Raw genomic sequence first — 19,232 nt, forward strand, 5'->3', positions numbered from 1 at the left:
ACAGGGGCTGAATCAACAACAAACAACAATAATCAAAGCCAGTAATAACAGAATAACAGGGCATGCTACGTGCCAGCCACAGTCCTAAGCGCTCGTACATATATTCCATACAACAACTCTAAGAGGAGTCTCAGTGTGCTATTATTGTCCCCTTTCCATAGATGAGGAAACTGGGCTTACAGAGGTAAAGTAACTTCCCCAAAGTCACACAGCTACTAAGAAGCAGAAATGAGGCACACACCAGGCCTGTCTGACTCCAGGGTCCTGCCTGGAATCTAACTCAGACTCTCTGGTCCCTTAAAGCACATTACAACAAATGACAAGAGCCACCTCCCAAGCACCTGTCATGTGCAGGCATCAGCTCATTTCTCCTTCACAACACTCTCCTGTGCTGCTCTCCCTGGACAAGTCACGTGGCATCTCTGAGCCTTCTGTAAAATGGGGCTCTGGGTTTGACTTCCCGCTCTTGCTCCCTGCACCACGCTGCCCTCCCCCTGAGCTGCCTGCGAGACCAACCGACAAGATGTTGGCCAGCCTCCTGGAGCTTAAGAGATGTGCCCAAGGCCATCTGGGGGTCAGTGGCAGAGCCAGGACTAGGTCCCAAACCTCCTGACCCTCTGGAACTCAGCAGAGACCCACTGCTACCCTGATGCCTACAATATCTTCCTCCAAGTGTTGCTGCCTTGCCAAGTTTCTCAGGCTAAAGAAAACAGTTGTTCCCTTCCTCCTCCTCCTCTTCCTTTGCCTTCCGCCTGTCCCCCTCCCCTTCTCGCCCTCCGGAAAGCCTCCCGAGGAGGTGGGTGGGACAGCAGCATCTGCCAAGGCAAGGCCATTCACAGAGGCCGGAGATGCCCAGTTTAGGAGGGGCTGGGGGTGGGAGGGCTTCCAGCCAGCAGGAACCCCCAGCTGGGAGGCAGTGCCAGAAACGGGAGAAGAGCAGAAGGTGGCGGCCAAGCCCCAGCCGTGCCCCGGTGTCTGCCCCCGGACGAGCCACTTAGCCAGTGCTGCCTAACGGAACTGTCTGCGAGGGCAGAGATGCTCTATACCTGCCCTGTCCCAAAGAGTTGTCACTGGACACTTGGAATATGGCCAGTGCGATGGAAAAACAGAATATTTCATTTTATTCCATTTAAATTAATTTAAATAGCCACGTGCCTAGCATCCACTGTACTGGACAGCGCCGCTTTAACCTCCCCAAGCCCCAGTGTCCTCATGAGGGTGACGAGAACCCCCATACCCCTGGCTGAGGATGGCCAAGACAAGGGAGCGATGCGTTGCCACGGAATGAGCCCCCACTGGGAGTCAGGACTCCTAAGTTCCAGACCCATTAACGTGCTCTGTGATCCAGGACAAGCTCCCCAACCTCTCTGAGTGCCCTGGTCATCTGTACGGTAAGAATGTCACTTGGGAGCAAAGTTTCTTTGCTAGGGATCCATGGATGGGCTCCAGGGGAATCTGGGAACGTGCTCTAATTATGAAAAGAGTATGTTTGTATGACTGTGTGTGTATGTGTGTGAGAACGTGTGGGACTGTGTGTGTGTTAGGGTGTATGTGCACATATTTCTCAGGGGAAAGCAGGCCCAAAACTTGCCCAAAATTCTCAAAGAGGTCCATAATTGCTACAAAGATGAGATCCCCCCAGTCTGGAGTAGTCTTCTCTCGGGGAACCTTTAAAAAATGGAGTTCTGAGTTCCACTCCCAGAGACTCTGACTCAGGGCACAGGGCCTACAATCTGGAGCGGGAACAAGAACCCAGTGGTGCTGACGTACAGTCAGGGGAGAGAGAATGCTGGTGAGGAGGCGGTCAGACCTCATATTTTATGGTTTGACATGTGTGAAACTCCTTATCAAACTCCTTATTGATTATGTATTTTTAAAAACCAATCATGATTTAAGAAACTAAGAAAGTAAAGGGGAAAGAGTAACATCCTGATAAAACCCATCGCGTCCCCGTTCTTTATTTGCCAACACTGACATACGGCACTCACGTGCCAACACTGTCCTCTGCTCTCTGTAAACAGAAACCCACCGAATCCTCACAACACCCCTCTGAGGCTGCCCCTATTACCCGGTTTTACAGATGGGAAAACTGAGGCTCAGAGAAGGGATGGGCCCAAGATGGTGCATGCAGCCCGTGGGCCGTCAGGCACCGGAGTCTGCCCCACACTGCTCTGCGTCACCCTTGGAGCTTGCTTGCCCTACCACCTCCCTTCGGCACGACCCGCAGCGCTGAGCCAATGCCCTGCCCGGCCTGAGGCTGAGCCCGGCCTCCTGGCCAGCGCTGCTCAGCCCCTCCCACCCCACACCACAGGGGCTGCGAGAGCCAGGAGGGCTGGCAGCAGGCCGGGCCCCACACTCACTTGCCCTCCGAGCCGTAGCTATTCATGCTGTCCTCAATGGACTCGTGGCTGGCCTGGCGCAGGGTCCGGCTGGGCATCTCCACTGCCAGGCCGGTCTCCGTGCTCCTCTGGATGGCCCCCTTCAGCCTCCGGCTGTCCCCTTCTGGGCAGAGAGGCCAAGAGAGATGGGGAGAGAGACAGAGGGCGGGAAGGGACAGAGAGACGAGTCATCTGGTTAGTGGTACAGTGGCTGGTGGCTGCCCAGCGTCGCCCCGCCCCCTCCAGCCCACCAAACTCCTCCTACCACCTGCCTCACTTGTACCCCCTCCCTGGGGCGGCCCTGCCCTTCATACCCACCCACCAAGCAGCATCACAGGAGTCCTGTTAACGGACGGATTCATTTACAGGTCTCTTCTCCCCGTTGAATTCAACACTCCCCTGCAACTCTCTACAGATCATTTCTCCTCCTCCTCTTCAGTTACTCTTTACTGAGCACCTACTATGTGTCATACTCTGTTGAGTGTTTTGCATGGATCTGGACCAGGTTTTCCCCACCTCAGCAACAACTGGCAGTTTAGACGGGATCCCGGATCCCGCTGAGTTGTCGGGGGCGTCCTGTGCATTGTGGAGGTTCTATCAGTAGCCCTGGCCTCTACCTATTAGATGCTAGTAGTGCCCTCCGGTCCAGTGTGGCAATCAAGAACGTCTCCAGACATTCCAAATATCCCCTGGGGTGGGGGGAGTGAGTCACCCCTGATTGAGGACCACCAATTCGACCAATGGCTCTGAAACCAGACTTCCCACGTTCAAATGTGGATCTCTTTCTCACTGGCTGTGAGACTCTGGGCAAATCACTCAGCCTCTCTGTGCCTCCATTTCCTCAACTGTAAAATGGGAGAACAACAGACTTATAACAAATGGCCCTCTGCCCTTGCTATTCCCTCCCCTCAAACACCCTCTCCTCTGCCAGTAGCTCACTCCTTTGCTTCCACTCTGTGATCAAACGTCATCTTAGCCAAGGCCTTCCTTGACCATTCTCTGGCCCCTACCGCCCCCTGCCCCTCTCTGTCCCATCACCCTGCTCTGGCTTTCTTCCCAACACCAGCCCAGACATGTTTATGGCATTACTGGTTTATTGACCAGCTTCCTCCCCATAGCAGGTGAACTCAGGACACGGTACTTAGCTTTGGTAACTATTGAAGTCCCAGGGCCAAGAAGAGGGTCCAGCCACAGTAGGCGCTCAGTTAATAACTGCTGGATGAACGGATGTCTGCCCTGAGGGTGGTCTTAATCCTCAACTGCCTATGAGGTAGATGAGTCTGTTCTCCCAGACTCAAGGGCATCAAGGACATAAAACACAGAGGTTGAGCCACTTGTCCACGCCCATAGAGCCAGAAAGGGGTGGGGGAATGATGGCACCAGGAATTGACCCCAGGAGGGTCTCTCTGCTCCTTGCTCCACAGCCTGGTGATCAGGGTGAGTTTTACATCTCCTGCCACCCTGCACGGACTGCGGGTGTACTCGAGGTGGGGTAGACCTTTAGGGGGATCTTCCCCACGCCTCTAAGAAGTCTGGGATGAACTCATATACCTCAGGGTCTTCCTCAGTGCTGGCTGGCCAACCCACCGGAGCAAAGCAGTGTCACCCAAATCCCATCATCCTGCTCCCCAAAAGGTAGGGGGCCCTGGGTCTGCGTACCAGGAGGCAGAGCGAGACCAGGACCCTCCCACTGTCCTCCTGGCCTCCCTCCTCCTTCCCTCCCTGACTCTGAAACACACACACACACACACACACATATTGTGTGTGTGTTTCTCAGCGTGTGTGCCCACGTTTGTCTCCCACATGTACCTGCATTATTCAGGCACACAGATGTTCACACTCAGAAGAACACATGGTCACACAGAAACACGCAGGAATACACGTGCTAAGACACAGAGTGCGCTAATGTGTGTCTGAGCGTTTTTATTTGTGTGTTTCCACGAGTCTCCATATACCTGTCATTCTGTGTTTCAGAGGCTAACTGGGTATGTGCCAGTCATACACACAGACACACATCCATAAGAAGTATATGCCAACCCACTCAAGAAAGCACACAGAGAAAGACACTGCATTTCTGTGTGTGCGTGTATGTGTCACCTGGGTGTTTCTGAACACGTGCGGGAACACGTGTGTCCCCGTCTCTCCGCCGCCCTTCATCCCACCATTTGTTCTTTCCCTAAGCTGTATCTGCAACCCACCCAACCACTTCTGTGTGCCTCTGTGTGTAGCAGGTGCTAAGACAGAGTAAGATTCAAAACCACGCACATGCTCACTGAGAAGCACAGACTCACAAGCACAGAGAGACGTCCCCCAACTCCCACACACACAGTGCAGACACAGGTCCAGGGACAAACTCCACTCCCCCACACTGGGGATACAAACGCAGAACCTGGCACCCTGCAGGCAGGCTGCAGACACCTGCCTGGGCTTTCTACCTCCCCACAGAACCCTGTTCTAGAGACTCACACTGGTTTGTCCCCACCCACCAGGGTCTGACACATTTCTCCTGGAAGAGGGAGAACCAAAGCATGACGCAATTCAGTCCCCAAGGGGGCTAAGGAGGAGGTTTGGAGAGGTGTGCTTCACATCTGTGTGGCATTCTGCAGCACCAAAGCATTTCACATCCAAATACCCTATATGGGCCTCAGGTGAGGCTGGTGTTGCAATCAGTCGGGGCAGGCACAGAGTTCCAGCTCTGCAACCACTGGTGGCCCAACCTTGGGCAAGTCAGGTAGCACCGACCCCATGGAACTGTTGGACATCTGCCACAGAGCCCGGCACATAGTAGGTGCGAAACAGAAGTAGCCACAGTGACTGCAGAGTTAAGACCTCTCAACACTCCCCAAATTTGCTCACACCAACTATCTTGCAAAATTTTCCCCAACATGCCACCTTCCCCACCACAGGAGTCCCCAGTGTGGTGCCCAACCACACCAACAAGGTCCGCCATCTACCCTCAGCCATCCGATCCTCCACTGGCCATCTCTTGCTGACTCAGTCAAGGTCCCCAAAGTGACTGTACCAACGCTTTCACACTCCCTACCCCATCACCCCGTCACCCCAACCAATGACCTTTCCCCCACTTGGCTGAAAAGCTGTGTCTCTTTGACTTGCTCCTTCTCACTCCCAACTTGCACCATCCTCAGACCTTTCAACCCCCCTCCCCCGCTCTCTCGCAGTAAGAGGGTAACCCTTCTCTTGGCCAAGGCTGATCTGCCACCTGTTCTCCTCATCCCACCTCCTCCCACTCACACCGGGAACTCCTCCTCCCATTTGTCCTCTCTGGGCCTTGAATCTGCCACCTCTCCATCTTCTGCTTCTTTCCACTCCTCCCGCAAGTCTGCTCAAGGCCTCGCTTCTTCCACCACCGCCTTCAACCAACAAACTCCTCCCGAGCACAGAGACAACCACACGCTGTCGTTTCTCGCAGTCTGGCTTCCACTGCATTCGCACAGCTTCCTAAACCAGTCTCCAACGGCTGCTCGTGACCAAATACAACGGCCTCATCTCAGCCCCCACTCCTGAACGGTGGTGCTTCCAACTCACTCAGTGAACATCTACTGAGTGCCTTCTGGTCTGGTGGGAAGGCTTCATGAGGATGTGAAATGTGCTTCTAAGTGCTGGTCTCCACTGATAAAGCGCAAGCGGATGGAAGACAGAGAGGGGAGCTTCAGCCTCTGCCTTGGGTCCTTCGGGTCCCAGAAAAAGACCCGGGCATGACCTGCTGTAGCACACATTGCTGACACTCCACCCACACCTCACAGATCTCCCTTCTTCCCACTCCTGTGAGCCCCACCACCAAACTGGGCTTCTGAAAGCCTCTACCTGCCAACTTTTTGTTTGTTTCTCAGTCTTCCTTTGGCTACTGAGCCCACGTTGCCCCCACACAGAGAGAGGCAGAAGTGCCTGGGGGTTTATGATCCGTGATCCCCTTAATCAAAGCCTAAATGGAACAGGAGAATGAACCCTCAACTCAGGTCCTTTACCTCAGGTCAGAACAACTCTGAGGCATAACATGCGCTCCAGAGGAACCCTATGAGGTGGGGGGGCTGGAGCTGCCCTCAATCCCACATCCCTGCATGCTTCCTGCTTCCCCGGCCTCCTGTGGGGGCACTTCCATCACCTGCACACAAATCTCATCTCAGGGTACTTTTTGGGGGAAATGTGACTTAAGACACCTGCCTTGACCGGCATCCTAAGGAAGTCGAAGTTCAAAAATCTTTGCACAGGTAGATTCCAGCATCATGATGGGAACACCATTCCCTTCATGAATGTGGTGATAAGAAGAGCTGCTGCACAATGAGTGCAGGCATGGGGAAGGGCATGCTCTCCAAAGGAATGGTTAAGGAGAGCAAAGGAGAAGCTACATTGTCCACGGTTCTCACAGTGCCCCATTGGAGAGGCTTGGAGTTTGAGTCCTATAAGCTTTGGGCACCAACTGTAGCTGACTACTGTAATGTACAAATAAATGGGAGTTTGGATGACCCACTTTTGGCCACCCACTCACACTTGCTGCACCCAAAACTTGAAATGAGCAGCTTGAATTCTCTCCGCGGGGTCCTAAGTCCCTCTTCTCCCTATTTGCCCCGGGGGAGGGGGGCACGGAGTGTGAACAGCTGGAGTCCTGCCAGGAAACGGCAACAACAACTTGGGGTACCAACACCATTATGTGATAAACACCATGCCTGATGCTGGAGATAGAAGAGTATGAGAATGGCATGGTCCCTGCCTCCACAGAGCTCACAGTTCAGAGGGGGGAGGTGGACCCTGAACAGATGATCACATTGATTAATCACAAGTGTGGTAAGTGCTTTGAAGACCAAGTACAAAATGTAATGACAGCACCACTGGGGGACCAGTGGGAGGGCAACTAACGTAGGCTATGGATTATTTCATCCTTTGAACAACAGTCATTTCAGATCTCCCTTTTGGCTTCCTTGATAGTAAATTTTATGAATCTCCTCCGGTCCCTCTGACCATTGCCTCCATCCCTATACATGAGGGCCTCACCATTCAGACCTTGGGTTCCCCCTCCCTCTAGACCTCGCCCCCTGGTGATTTCGTTCCCCTCCCACAACCTCAGGACCACCCTATGCAAATGAATCCCACCCCCAACATGGAGTCCTTAACTCTGGCCAGAGCAATACTTCCAACTGCATTCTGAGCATCACTACCTGGATGATGAGCAGAATCCTTGAATGCAACCTGGCCAAAACTAAACCCATCCCTGGTCCTACTTCCCCCAATCAACTCAGCCACTCAGACTCAGAACCCCCTCAGGACCTCTCTGACTTTTCCCCTCTCTCTTCAAACAGCAGGCCTTATAAGGTCTTTGCCTGTAATAGCTCTTATCTCTCCCCTTTCTTGTCCATTTTCACAGCCAACCACCTACACCTCAAGTCTAAACTATGTCAACAGACTCCTAACTGGTCTCCCTGCTTCCAACCCACCCACCCAACAAGTCATTAAGAGATTAACCATCTTAAATTATCACTTCAGACAAAGATACTCCACTCCTACTAATTTATTCTACACAGTCACAAAAGTACACAAAGATGTGCATGAAGAGGTTCCCCATGTATCATTTACACCAATGAAATGCTGGAATTAACTGTCCAACAGGGAACCAGTTTACTAAATGACACATCCCCACAATAAAATACTGTGCAACAGTTAAAAAGAATCATCGGGGGGGGGGGGGGCCGGGCTGGCTCAGTCAGTAGACCATGCAGCTCTTGACCACGGGGTTGTGAGTTCGAGCCCCACGTTGGGTGCAGAGATTATTTTAAAATAACATCTTTTTTTTAAAAAAAGAATCATCCAGATCTACACATACAGTGACACAGAAAGACTGCCTCAACATATTGTTAACAAAGTACACTGCAGGACACTATGTAAATCATAATACCATTTTTGTAAAGCTATAGATAGCTTATATATATTTGGGAGGAAATCTGGGAGGATATGAACCAAACTGTTAATGGGGAATAACTGTAGGGAGAAAGACTGTCAGAAGAGGGGGATGAAAGATGTGTTTCTGTAACTTTCAAATCTAAGTACTACAAGATCTATACAGAAGAGCAAACCCAAAGCATACAGCTTGATGAATTTTCACAAAGCAGACACACCTGTATAACCGGCACCCAAATGAAGAAACAGAGCATTGCCAGGACCCCTGAAGCCCACTGTGCCCCATCTTCAGGTCTCTCTCACTCCACAAAGGGGAGCCACTATCCTGATCTCTAACCCAAAATACTAGTTTTGCCTGTTTTTGAACTTTATAAACAGAGAATGGCCCTTTGGGGAGGGGGGAGCTGGCTGCTTCTGCTAAGTGTTACACTGAATGTATAAGATCCACTCACATTGCTGTGTGTAGTTGTAGATGCTTATTATCACTGCTATATAGTATTCTACTGTATGAATATACCACAACCTATTTATCCATTGTACTGTTTAGGTTTTTTTTTTTTTTTTTTTCCAGTATGGGGCTATTAGGAATAATGTTGCTATGATTACTTCAATGCTTGGCCTTTAGGGAAGATTCACACACATGTCTCAGAAATATACCTAGAAACAGAACTTGTGGGTTATAGGGCAAGCATTTGGTCAGCTGCAAAATGACTTGCCAAAGTAGTTGTACCGATTTATACTCCAACCAGCACATTGGGAAAGTTTTATTTCTCTTTTGTATGCTTCTGTGACTTCTGAATTTTTTATAGTTAAATATATTAATTCTATAATGTAAATGAAGGTGAAATATAAATTTATAAGTAAATCACTTCAATCATGCCATGATCTTATTTAAAACCTTAGAACGGCTCCCCATTGCCTGCCAAATTAGGTTCAACCTTTGCATCCAGGCATGCAAGACTCCATTATCTGATTCCCAGCCCATCTGCTACTGGTCTCCCCCATAGTCTTCACACCCCAGCCCCAGGCACCTCGCTCTGGGTACATCCTCAGTAACTCCTCACCATGGTTTTCTCTCTTTGACTTTCCTCCCTTCCTCACCTTCTCTAGCAAAATTCTAACCGTCCTCCAGAGCTAAGCTTTAAATAACACCTATAATTTATTCAGCACTCACCAAACTCTTAGGGCTGTTATGAAGATTAACTCCAACAATATGGTAATGTAATAATACGAACATTTAATCTTCAGGATGTCCTAGGTGAGCGGTGGCATACCACAAGCACTTGATAAAGACGGTTATTATTATTATTATCACCACTGTGTCAGATGTTGTGCCCAGTGTTTTAAGAGGGATCATAGCATTTAACTGTCACAATAAACTGTGAGCAAATAGTTACTGCCCCATGTTATAGGAGGAGAAAATAAGAATTCAGAAGGTTAAGGAACTTTCCTAAGGACACATACCTACTAATGGCAGAGCTGGAACCCAAACCATCTTTCTAACTCCAATAACCATGTTTTTTTTTTAAATTTTTTATTGTTATGTTAATCACCATATATTACATAATTTGTTTTGGTGTACTGTTCCATGATTCATTGTTTGTGCATAACACCCAGGGATCCATGCAGAATGTGCCCTCCTCAATACCCATCACCAGGCCAACCCATCCCCCCACCCTCCTCCCCTCCAGAAACCTCAGTTTGTTTTTCAGAGTCCATCATCTCTCCTGGTTCGTCTCCCCCTCTGACTTACTCCCCTTCATTCTTCCTCTCCTGCTACCTTCTTCTTTTTCTTTTTTTCTTAAAATATGTTGCGTTATTTGTTTCAGAGGTACAGATCTGTGATTCAACAGCCTTGCACAATTCACAGCGCTCACCGTAGCACATACCCTCCCCAATGTCTATCACCCAGCCACCCCATCCCTCCCACCCCCGACCACTCCAGCAACCCTCAGTTTGTTCCTGAGATTAAGAATTCCTCATATCAGTGAGGTCATATGATACATGTCTTTCTCTGATTGACTTATTTCACTCAGCATAACAGCCTCCAGTTCCATCCACGTCGTTGCAAATGGCAAGATCTCATTCCTTTTGATGGCTGCATAATATGCCATTGTGTATATATACCACCTCTTCTTTATCCATTCAACCGTCGATGGACATCTTCAATAACCATGTTTTTAATGAACCACTGCACTAAACTCACTAAGCTCTACCACAGAACTCAAATGCCATCTCTTCCACAAAGACTTCCCTGATCAGACTCCCTGAGTCCCAGGGCACTTCATCTTCACCTCTCTTGAAGTATCTACTCCACTGCACCTTGAAACACAGTCCTCAGTCAACCTAGTCGGTACCTATGTCTACAGTGTAAGCTCATTCCTCCCTTACTCCCCTTCAGCACCAAGGACAACACCCAACATAGCCCAGCCCCATGAACAGTGCTTATGAATGTTTATGTTTAATTGAATTGGCTTTATATTTGAGACAGGCCCCCAAGAAAAAGGCAAATTTTCCAATAAAGAAAAGTAAGTTTCACTCAGTTGTTTATACCTGAACATGTATGTGTTTAATGTACCTTCTCCCAAAAACAAGCATTCATAAGGAACAGGATAATAAAATAATCATAATGATAAATTTAAAATTAGAGTAAATACCATTATTCTTAGCACTTACCCTGTGCTAGGCTCTAGATAGATAGACATAATTTAACCATAACTCTGAGAGTCAAGTTATCCTCATTTTACAAAAAGGAAGCAGGCTCAGAACAGTTCAGCAACCTGTCCAAGTTTCCACCAGACAAGACAGAGCTAGGTTTTAAACCCAGATTTGTGTGAAGACAAATCCTATACTCTTAACCACTAGAGAGTCCAAGAATGTGGTGGTGGGAGGTGGAGGAAGGAGAATACAACTATTCTCCACTTTGACCTTTTATCGAAGATGGGTCTTCCCAGCTTTGTTTTCCAGATGAGGAGCCCAAAGCTGAGAGAGGTCACATGACTTACTCCAGGTCCCCAGGCTCTAAAACCCCTCACCACATCCCTGACCAGAGTGTAATCTCGTCTCTCTGAAAGGCCCACTACAGATCCATGTCACAGTCTGTGAAGTCCCCTGGACACAAGAGCTCTGGGTCAGTCTGTTATTTTAAACCAGGATCGGAGAAGTACCATGGCCCCTGGGACTCACTGCTTCCCCTGCCCACCAGCACCACCCTTCTTGTTCCTCCAAGATGAATACCCTGGAAGCTGCTGCCTCTTCTTCCTCTATGGTCAACCTCTCTCTGGCCTAGCTATTCCAAGTGACTTCAGCCTCACATGTCTCCCTTGCCCACGCCTTAAAACTCATCTGAAAATCAAGGCTGAGATGACATGCAGGCACTCAGACCTCCTGAGCCCTGATGTTGCCTCTGGCTGTGTCTCCAAAAACAGGCCAAAGAAGCATAAACCCTGATTGAGGGCCCTTTACCGCCCCCTCGTCTCTCCAGAGCTGTCAAAATCTGCCTTCCATTAAAATCAGAGAAGATTCCATCTGGAGGGAACTTAGGGGTCATCCAGACTAATGCCTTCCTGTGTAAAGGGGCAACTGAGGTCGACAGAGGGACATGAGTCAATGACTATGTTGAAATTAGAATTCAGGTCTCTTCACTGCCAACCTCTCAGCCCCTTTCACCTTAAACAGCCATTTGCCACTATTTCTGGGGCATGTTCAAGAAGGAGCAAAGCCTAGTAACTAAAACCATGGACAATGGCGCCTGATGGTCTGAGCTGTATGTAGAGCTGGCCCTGGTCACTTTATTAGTAATGTGAATCTTGGGCAAGTTACTTAACCTCTCTGTCTCTCTGTTGCCTCCTCTTCAAAGAAATGGAGAAAATAATGGTAAGTGCCTCGTAACATTTTTATGAGGATTAAATGAGTTAATATTTGGTATTAAAAAAAAACACTTAGAACAGAGTCTGGCACAGAGTAAGTACTATTTAGTAAATGACATACAAGTATTTGTTAATTAAGTAAACTGTGTCTCCATGCCTCCTTCTGGGGACTCAAATTCAGTCCTACTCTGCATCAGCAGGAGCACAGCCTTAGCTCACCCCCTAGGCCTTCTCTTGCCTAGACTGCTGCAAGAGTCAACTAACTTAGAGGCTCCCAAACACCCACCTGGAGGTCAGTGTTGGTCTGACAGTTTGGAATACACTGGGAACTCAGCTAAAACCCAGATTTCTCTGTCCCCTCTCCTGGAGATTCTGGTTCAGTAGGCCTAGGGTGGGGGTCTGTGAATCTGTAATTTCAGAAGATCCCCAGGTGCCTCGAATGCTTGGTCAGGTGGTCAGCCTCTACTCCAACCTGTGTCCCAGCACCAGAGCATTCTCTTCTGCCAGTTCCCCACTCTGTGGCCTGCATGAACTTTCTAAAACTCAATCCTGAATATGTCATCTCTTTGATTAAAAACCTCCAGTCATACTTCAATGCTTGCAGAATAAATTCCAAAGACCTTAACACACACTGCCTTTCGGATCTGGTCCCAATCTACATTCTCAGCCTATTTTTTCCCTTTTCTCCAATGTGCTCTCCATTCCATTCACACTGAATAATTCAGGTAATTCCAAACATCCCATGTGACCAACTACCCCCAAATGTCTTGCCAATCACCCTGCATATAAAATTCTCACCATCCCCTTCTCTTCTGGAGAAAGATGTTTTTAAAAACAACTGTTTGGGGCGCCTGGGTGGCGCAGTCACTTAAACATCCAGCTCCTGGTTTCGGCTCAGGTCATATCTTGGGGTCGTGAGATTGAGCCCTACACTGGGCTCTGCACTCAGCACACAGTCTGCTTAAGACTCTTTCTCCCTCTCCCTCTGCCCTTCCCATTAATAAGTAAATCTTTAAAAAAAAAAAAAAACCTGTTTGTTGAAGTGTGACATATATATGTATACAGAAAAGTGTACAATTATATGATGTACAATTTTAAGTATATAACTTGATAAATATTACAAAGTGCACTCATCTACAGAACCAGCACCCAGATCAAGAAACAGAACACTGCCAATGCCCCAGAAGCCCCTCACAAGCCATGGTTACTTCTCCAAGAGTAGCATCATCCTGACTTCTAACACCAAAGGTTCTTTTGCCTCTTTCATACTTTTGTATACATAGAATCATCTACTATATATTCTCCAACGTCGGCTTCTTTAACTCAACATTATGTTTTTGAGTCTCATTCACACTGATTGTTTTAATGAAGTTCATTCATTTTCATAGCTTTATTGTCTTACATATCAAAAGTATACTGCTGATGAATATTTGGGTAGTTTCCAATTTGGGGCTATTACAGAAAGCTCTGCCAAAGACATTCTTGTATGTGTCTTTTGTTGACCATTGTGCACTTTTTTCTGGGCACAAACCTGGGGGTGAAATTGCTGGGTCATTAAGGGTATGTATTTAAAGTCCTTTTTTTTCTTTAAGGTTTTATTTATTTATTTGACAGAGACACAGCGAGAGAGGGAACACAGCAGGGGGAGCGGGAGAGGGAGAAGCAGGCTTCCCATGGAGCAGGGAGCCCGAAGCGGGGCTCGATCCCAGGACCCTGGGGTCATGACCTGAGCCGAAGGCAGACGCTTAATGACTGAGCCACCCAGGTGCCCCTAAAATGCTTTTTAAATGGTTTAAACATGATGTAGACTGGAAAGGTTAACACAGATTATCCTTCAGCAGGAAGCAACGTCCTGAAGAAATGACACTCAGAACTAAAATATTTTGGGAAGAAGGATGGTGGGAAAACTGCTGATTAACTGTCTATCTGGCTCACATTTATATTCCCCAAATGTAACATTTGCTAAGTAAATGTATGAAGGGCAGACAGCACCCAAGACAGAAGAGGGAGGGGTGAAAAAGGCCTGGAACTCAGTAAGCATTCAATAAATGCTGGCTAGTAAAATTAACCTCTTCAAGGGTCACTGGCCAATGGCTCGCTAATACCACCTTTCATATATATTGTCATTATTTCTTTGAATCTAAGACACACATTTTCACGACCTCTGAAATTAAGATACGAATGACAACCAATGGCAAGTCAGTTAAATTCTGACACATTTTATCTCTCTTGATGGTATATAAAATAAAGCTGTGACTTGGAATTGAAAGCCTCCTAGACCTATTACAGAACAGGAACTGAACAGTCCTACGTGCTGGGAACTGTCCGTGGTGCTGACCTAAGTGCTGAGGCCTTGGCTTGCCTGGGGCAGAGGTAGCAGCTCACAGGGAGGGGAGATCTCAGAATAAAGTAACCCCCAACCCATGTTTGTTTTTAAGACACAATTCTTTTCCACGGGCTTAATGATGTCTCAAATTCCACCCTTCCACATAAAGACAGGAACTCCCACTTACTGAGCTCCCAGAGGTCAACCTACATTACCTCATTTAATCCTCACAACCACTATTGTCTCGATTTTCAGAAATGAAAGTTGACTCAGGGAGGTTAATGAACCTGCCCAAGACGGCAAAGCTGTTAAGTGGGAGAATGGTCTTAGTTCAGTGCAGGCCAGAGTGAAATTTGCCCTTTAGGCCGCTTTACACTGGAGGGATGAGAGGAGAGAGCTGTGTGTGAATTCCTCAGAACTTTTTCCAAGAGCATACGAAGGGTGAAGAGGGAGAGGTCATAAAGACACAGAGTGAAATTGGTGGAAGCAAGGAAGGCAAAGGGCACATGATAACAATCTGAGAACACTGGACAGGGAGAGTCTAAAGATTTTGAGAGAATTGACTGAGTAAAGTATCTGAATGTGCTTTCTAACTCTAAAGAGTTCTGCCCCTGTGAGGAAATACTGTTCTCATTTGTCCGACGAAATATGCATTTACTGAGCTCATTTCCTATCCCATGCTTTTCCTGGTCTTGGAGATTAGAAGAAGACTTGTCCTTAAGGAGCTTACAGTTGGTGGAGGGGGAGGGGAGAGATAACAGATAAGTAACTGTCATTCACTCAACAAACTCTTACCAAGTGCCTATTCAGTGCCAGGGCCTATGCGAGAGACTCATAATACAGATGAATTAAACCCAGACATTATTGAAACTCCCAGTCTATGGGGAGACTGACAAGTAAATGGGCAATTATAACACAAGCTGTTATAATTACAACATACAATAGTTTAAGGACAGAGATATACACACAGTACTATGGGAACTGAGGAGTAATTAATACAGCACTGGAAGTAGAGGCAGTGCTTGGGTTTTAAGAATGATTTCAATACTGAATTATACTTGGTTGCAAATAAAATCATAGCAAGATTTTTATCGCAGATGCAAGTGCTACCTTCTGGGAGTTCAACCGAAAGCCATGTTGACAAACACTCAGGGAGAAGGCAAAAAGGCAGAACCAAAATGTCAACTGAGGACAACGAACTCTGAATGCAGAGTAAATGTATTTGGGGAAGGAGGGGTTCCTACACTTACCAGGGGTGGTCAGGGAAAAGTCACTCACTCTACTCCTGCCAGAGTGGGAAGACTTTCTAGAGGAGAGGCATTTCAGCAATCACTGGAAGGGAGACAATGTACAGTCCCCACAATGATCGCCCTTCCCCAGGAAGCCATTCCCAATAGCTCTTGGGACAAGCTGAGCAAGCTCTGGAAGAAGCTGGGTTGCGGGCAAAAAGGTAGAGATTACAATCCCATCTGGCACTAGGAACCCTCACAACTCACAGCATTCAAGGCTTCCAGAATCTGCCCCAAACCTATACTACTAGTCTTACATCATGAACACACCAGGTGTTCTGTCCACACTGGATTACTCATCATTCACCAAACACAGCCCGCATACTGCCATCTTCTTAAGAGCACAGGCTTGGGAGCCAGAATGACTGGGTGGAGGACTTGCAGCATCCTCCTGCCACTTTCTGAATAAATGAAAGAAAGTTACTGAACCTCTCTGGGCCTCAGTCCCTTCATATAATGGAAGTAATAGAACCCACTTCTCACTGTTGTAATATTGATCAGCTCTCATTGGGTTATGCTACAGTAACAAACGACGCCCAAATCTCAGTGGCTCACAGATTAAAGGTTTAGCGTTTGCTCACGTGAAACATCCCTTCTGAGTTAGCTGGGGCTCCATCCCATGAATTCTTCTGGAATCCAGGAGGAAGGAGCAAACCCTATCTGGGACACGCTAATCTCACGGCAGAGGGAAAACAGAAATGATGAAACCATGAGGCAGCTCTTCCAGAAAGCTTTTCTCTATGTATATTTAAGCATTTTTAAGAATACACAAAAGGAGGGGTGCCTGGGTGGCTCAGTCGGTGAAGCATCTGCCTTTGGCTCAGGTCATGATCTCAGGGTCCTGGAATCAAGCCCTTCATCGGGCTCCCTGCTCAACGGAGAGCCTGTTTCTCCCTTTCCCTCTGCCTGCCACTCTGCCTACTTGTGCTCTCTGTCAAATAAAGAAATAAAATCTTTTTAAAAAAAAAGAATATACAAAAGGATAGATAAAAAATATGTCCCCTAATAATGTGAAAAGGCTAAGGATATAGAGGAGGTGGGGGAGCTCTCCCCCCGGATGCACACTGCAAAGAGAAGCCACCAAGTGATTTGTTATAACAAGGCAGAGTGTTAGCCTATTTTAGCACTGATTCACATTAATTGTGAAATAAATCCTCTCATGCCCCGTGCGGGGCTGACCTCGATGACAGAACATATGTAAAGTGACTGCCATGGTGAGTTAAAGGCACTCAGTAAATTACAGGCACTATTCTCAACAATATTCTGAGACGGATACCAGTGTCCCCAATTCCCAGAAACTCTCAGAAAACCAAGACTCTGAGAACTGAAGCAGTTTGCCCAAGGTCCCACAGCAAGTTAGTAGAGGGGCAGAATGCAAAACAAACCTGCCCCAACCACACGAAGAGCTGAGCACAAATGTTCACAGCAGCACTATTCATAATAGTCAAAAAGTGGAAACAGCCCAATGTCCATCAACTGATGAACAGTTAAACAAAATTTATTTTATATGTATGTGTGTATATATGTTTGTGTATATATGTGTGTGTATGTATATATGTATATATGTATTTAGAAGAATGTTATATTATTCCGGCACAACAAGGAATGGAGATCTGATGAATGCTACAACACAGATGAACCTTGAAAACATGCAAAATCAAAGAAGCCACATGAAACATGAGACACCACATAGTCTATGACTATTTATATGAAATGTCCAGAATAGGCAAATCCATAGAGATAGAAAGATTGTTTCTAGGGTCAAGGGGAGACAGGAGAGTGAGTACTACTGGGTACAGGGATTTCTTTCGGGGTGATGGAAATGTCCTACGATCGGTTGTGGTGATGACCATATAATGGTGAGTGTGCTAACAACCACTGAGCTGTCCACAATACATAGTGAATTGTATGGTCTGTAGTTAGAGCTTTCTTTCTCTTTCTATACGTACCCATTTCCTTTCCCAGGCCCTGCTCTTATCCCCTATTCTACACTGACCCCCCCCACATGGAGCCAGTAGCATGGGGGTGGGTAAGGCTTCTTCAGGTCAGCGCTGGCCTCCAACAGGGGCAGCAAAGGCCTCAGCTGAGCAAGAGGCCAGCATGGGAAGCCTGCTGCAAAGGCCAGATGAGGCCTGGGCTGCGCCCTCTAGACCCCAGGTGTGCCATCTTCAAAGCACACCCGTACACTCATATCCCCACGAAGGCACACGGATGATGACATGCAGTGGGCACATGGGAGAGAGGAGAAGGAATCTCTTAATCCCAGCCCTACCGGGGCAAGCCTGTTTGTGCCTCCACCTCCCCACTGGCACCTTCCTCAGTCTACACATGGTCAGCTTGCTTCAGAGCCTCAGAAGGACTCAAGAATTAACTAGGATCAGCTGTGACCAGTTAGAACCAGCTGGAACCACCGGCTCCAGCACTCACTGGAGCAAATCCACCTTCGATGAGCTGTTTTCAGCACTAGAGGCCACTGGTAAACCTGGCCTCAAGCTCTGGCTCAGCGCATCCAAATATCATGGCTGCTTAGCGTCCAGGCCCCCTCCGCACTGCTCTGCAGAAGGGATGCTAACCAGGAGCCCACTAGGGCTTTCCAGGCAAGAACATCCCCCCACACCACGTCTCAGACTCCTCGGAGAGAAGTGCTACCCTTTATCTTCCAACAGTTTAAACAAATGCCTCCCTTGATTTGGCCTTAGCAGAGCTACTGAGCATAGCTGGGCCCCATCCTGGCCAAGGAGCCTGTTTCCTTCCATTCCTTCAAATGAGGGCAAGGACCATGTCCGCCCTACAGACTTGCAAAGGTGCCTGGCCCTGAGCAGGCACTCCATACACTTCAGGAACCCAAAGGCGGAGCTTCTAAATTCTAGCCTCAAGCTTCCCAAACTTTAATGTGCACATGAATCATCCAGGGATCTGGTTAAAAGGCAGACTGGATTCAGTAGCTGCTGGCTGGGGTCTGGAATTCTGCATTTCTATCTCCCAGGCAAGGTCCCCACTGCTGGTCTGTGACCCATACTTTGAGTAGCACTTCAGCCCATTCTACTCACTCTTCTTGGATTTCTTCACCTTTCTTTTTTTTTTTTTAAGATTTTATTTATTCATTTGACAGAGACACAGCGAGAGAGGGAACGCAAGCAGGGGGAGTGGGAGAGGGAGAAGCAGGCTCCCCGCCGAGCAGGGAGCCGGATGCGGGGCTCGATCCCAGGACCCTGGGATCATGACCCGAGCCGAAGGCAGACGCTTAACAACTGAGCCACCCAGGCGCCCCTCTTCACCCTTCTTGATTGTGCAAGAAGCCTCTTGAGAAGCTGACAAGAGCTATTCTCTCTTTTCCTTAGAAAAAAGTACCTGTCAGCACATATACACAGTACGGTGCATAGAATTTTGAGGTTTGTAGTCCAGTGAAAAGGCTTTCTTTTGGACAGACACACTTTAGTTCTCATAAAAAAGCAGATGC

At 47.9% G+C, this 19,232-nt stretch overlaps 1 protein-coding gene across 1 annotated transcript in view; it reads right to left on the minus strand.

Annotated features, from left to right (window-relative positions):
- The window catches only part of RIMS4 (regulating synaptic membrane exocytosis 4), a 61,803-nt gene that overhangs the window by 18,836 nt on the left and 23,735 nt on the right, over nt 1-19,232 (minus strand). The window contains exon 2 of the mRNA XM_028121847.2: nt 2,361-2,499. Coding sequence (XP_027977648.1) covers nt 2,361-2,499 — 139 coding nt within the window. The remainder of the gene's footprint in view (nt 1-2,360; nt 2,500-19,232) is intronic.

This window comes from Eumetopias jubatus, unplaced genomic scaffold, assembly GCF_037043125.1.
Source record: "Eumetopias jubatus isolate StellerSeaLion01/CBP00866 unplaced genomic scaffold, mEumJub1_p1.0 scaffold_9, whole genome shotgun sequence".
Lineage (NCBI taxonomy): Eukaryota > Metazoa > Chordata > Mammalia > Carnivora > Otariidae > Eumetopias > Eumetopias jubatus.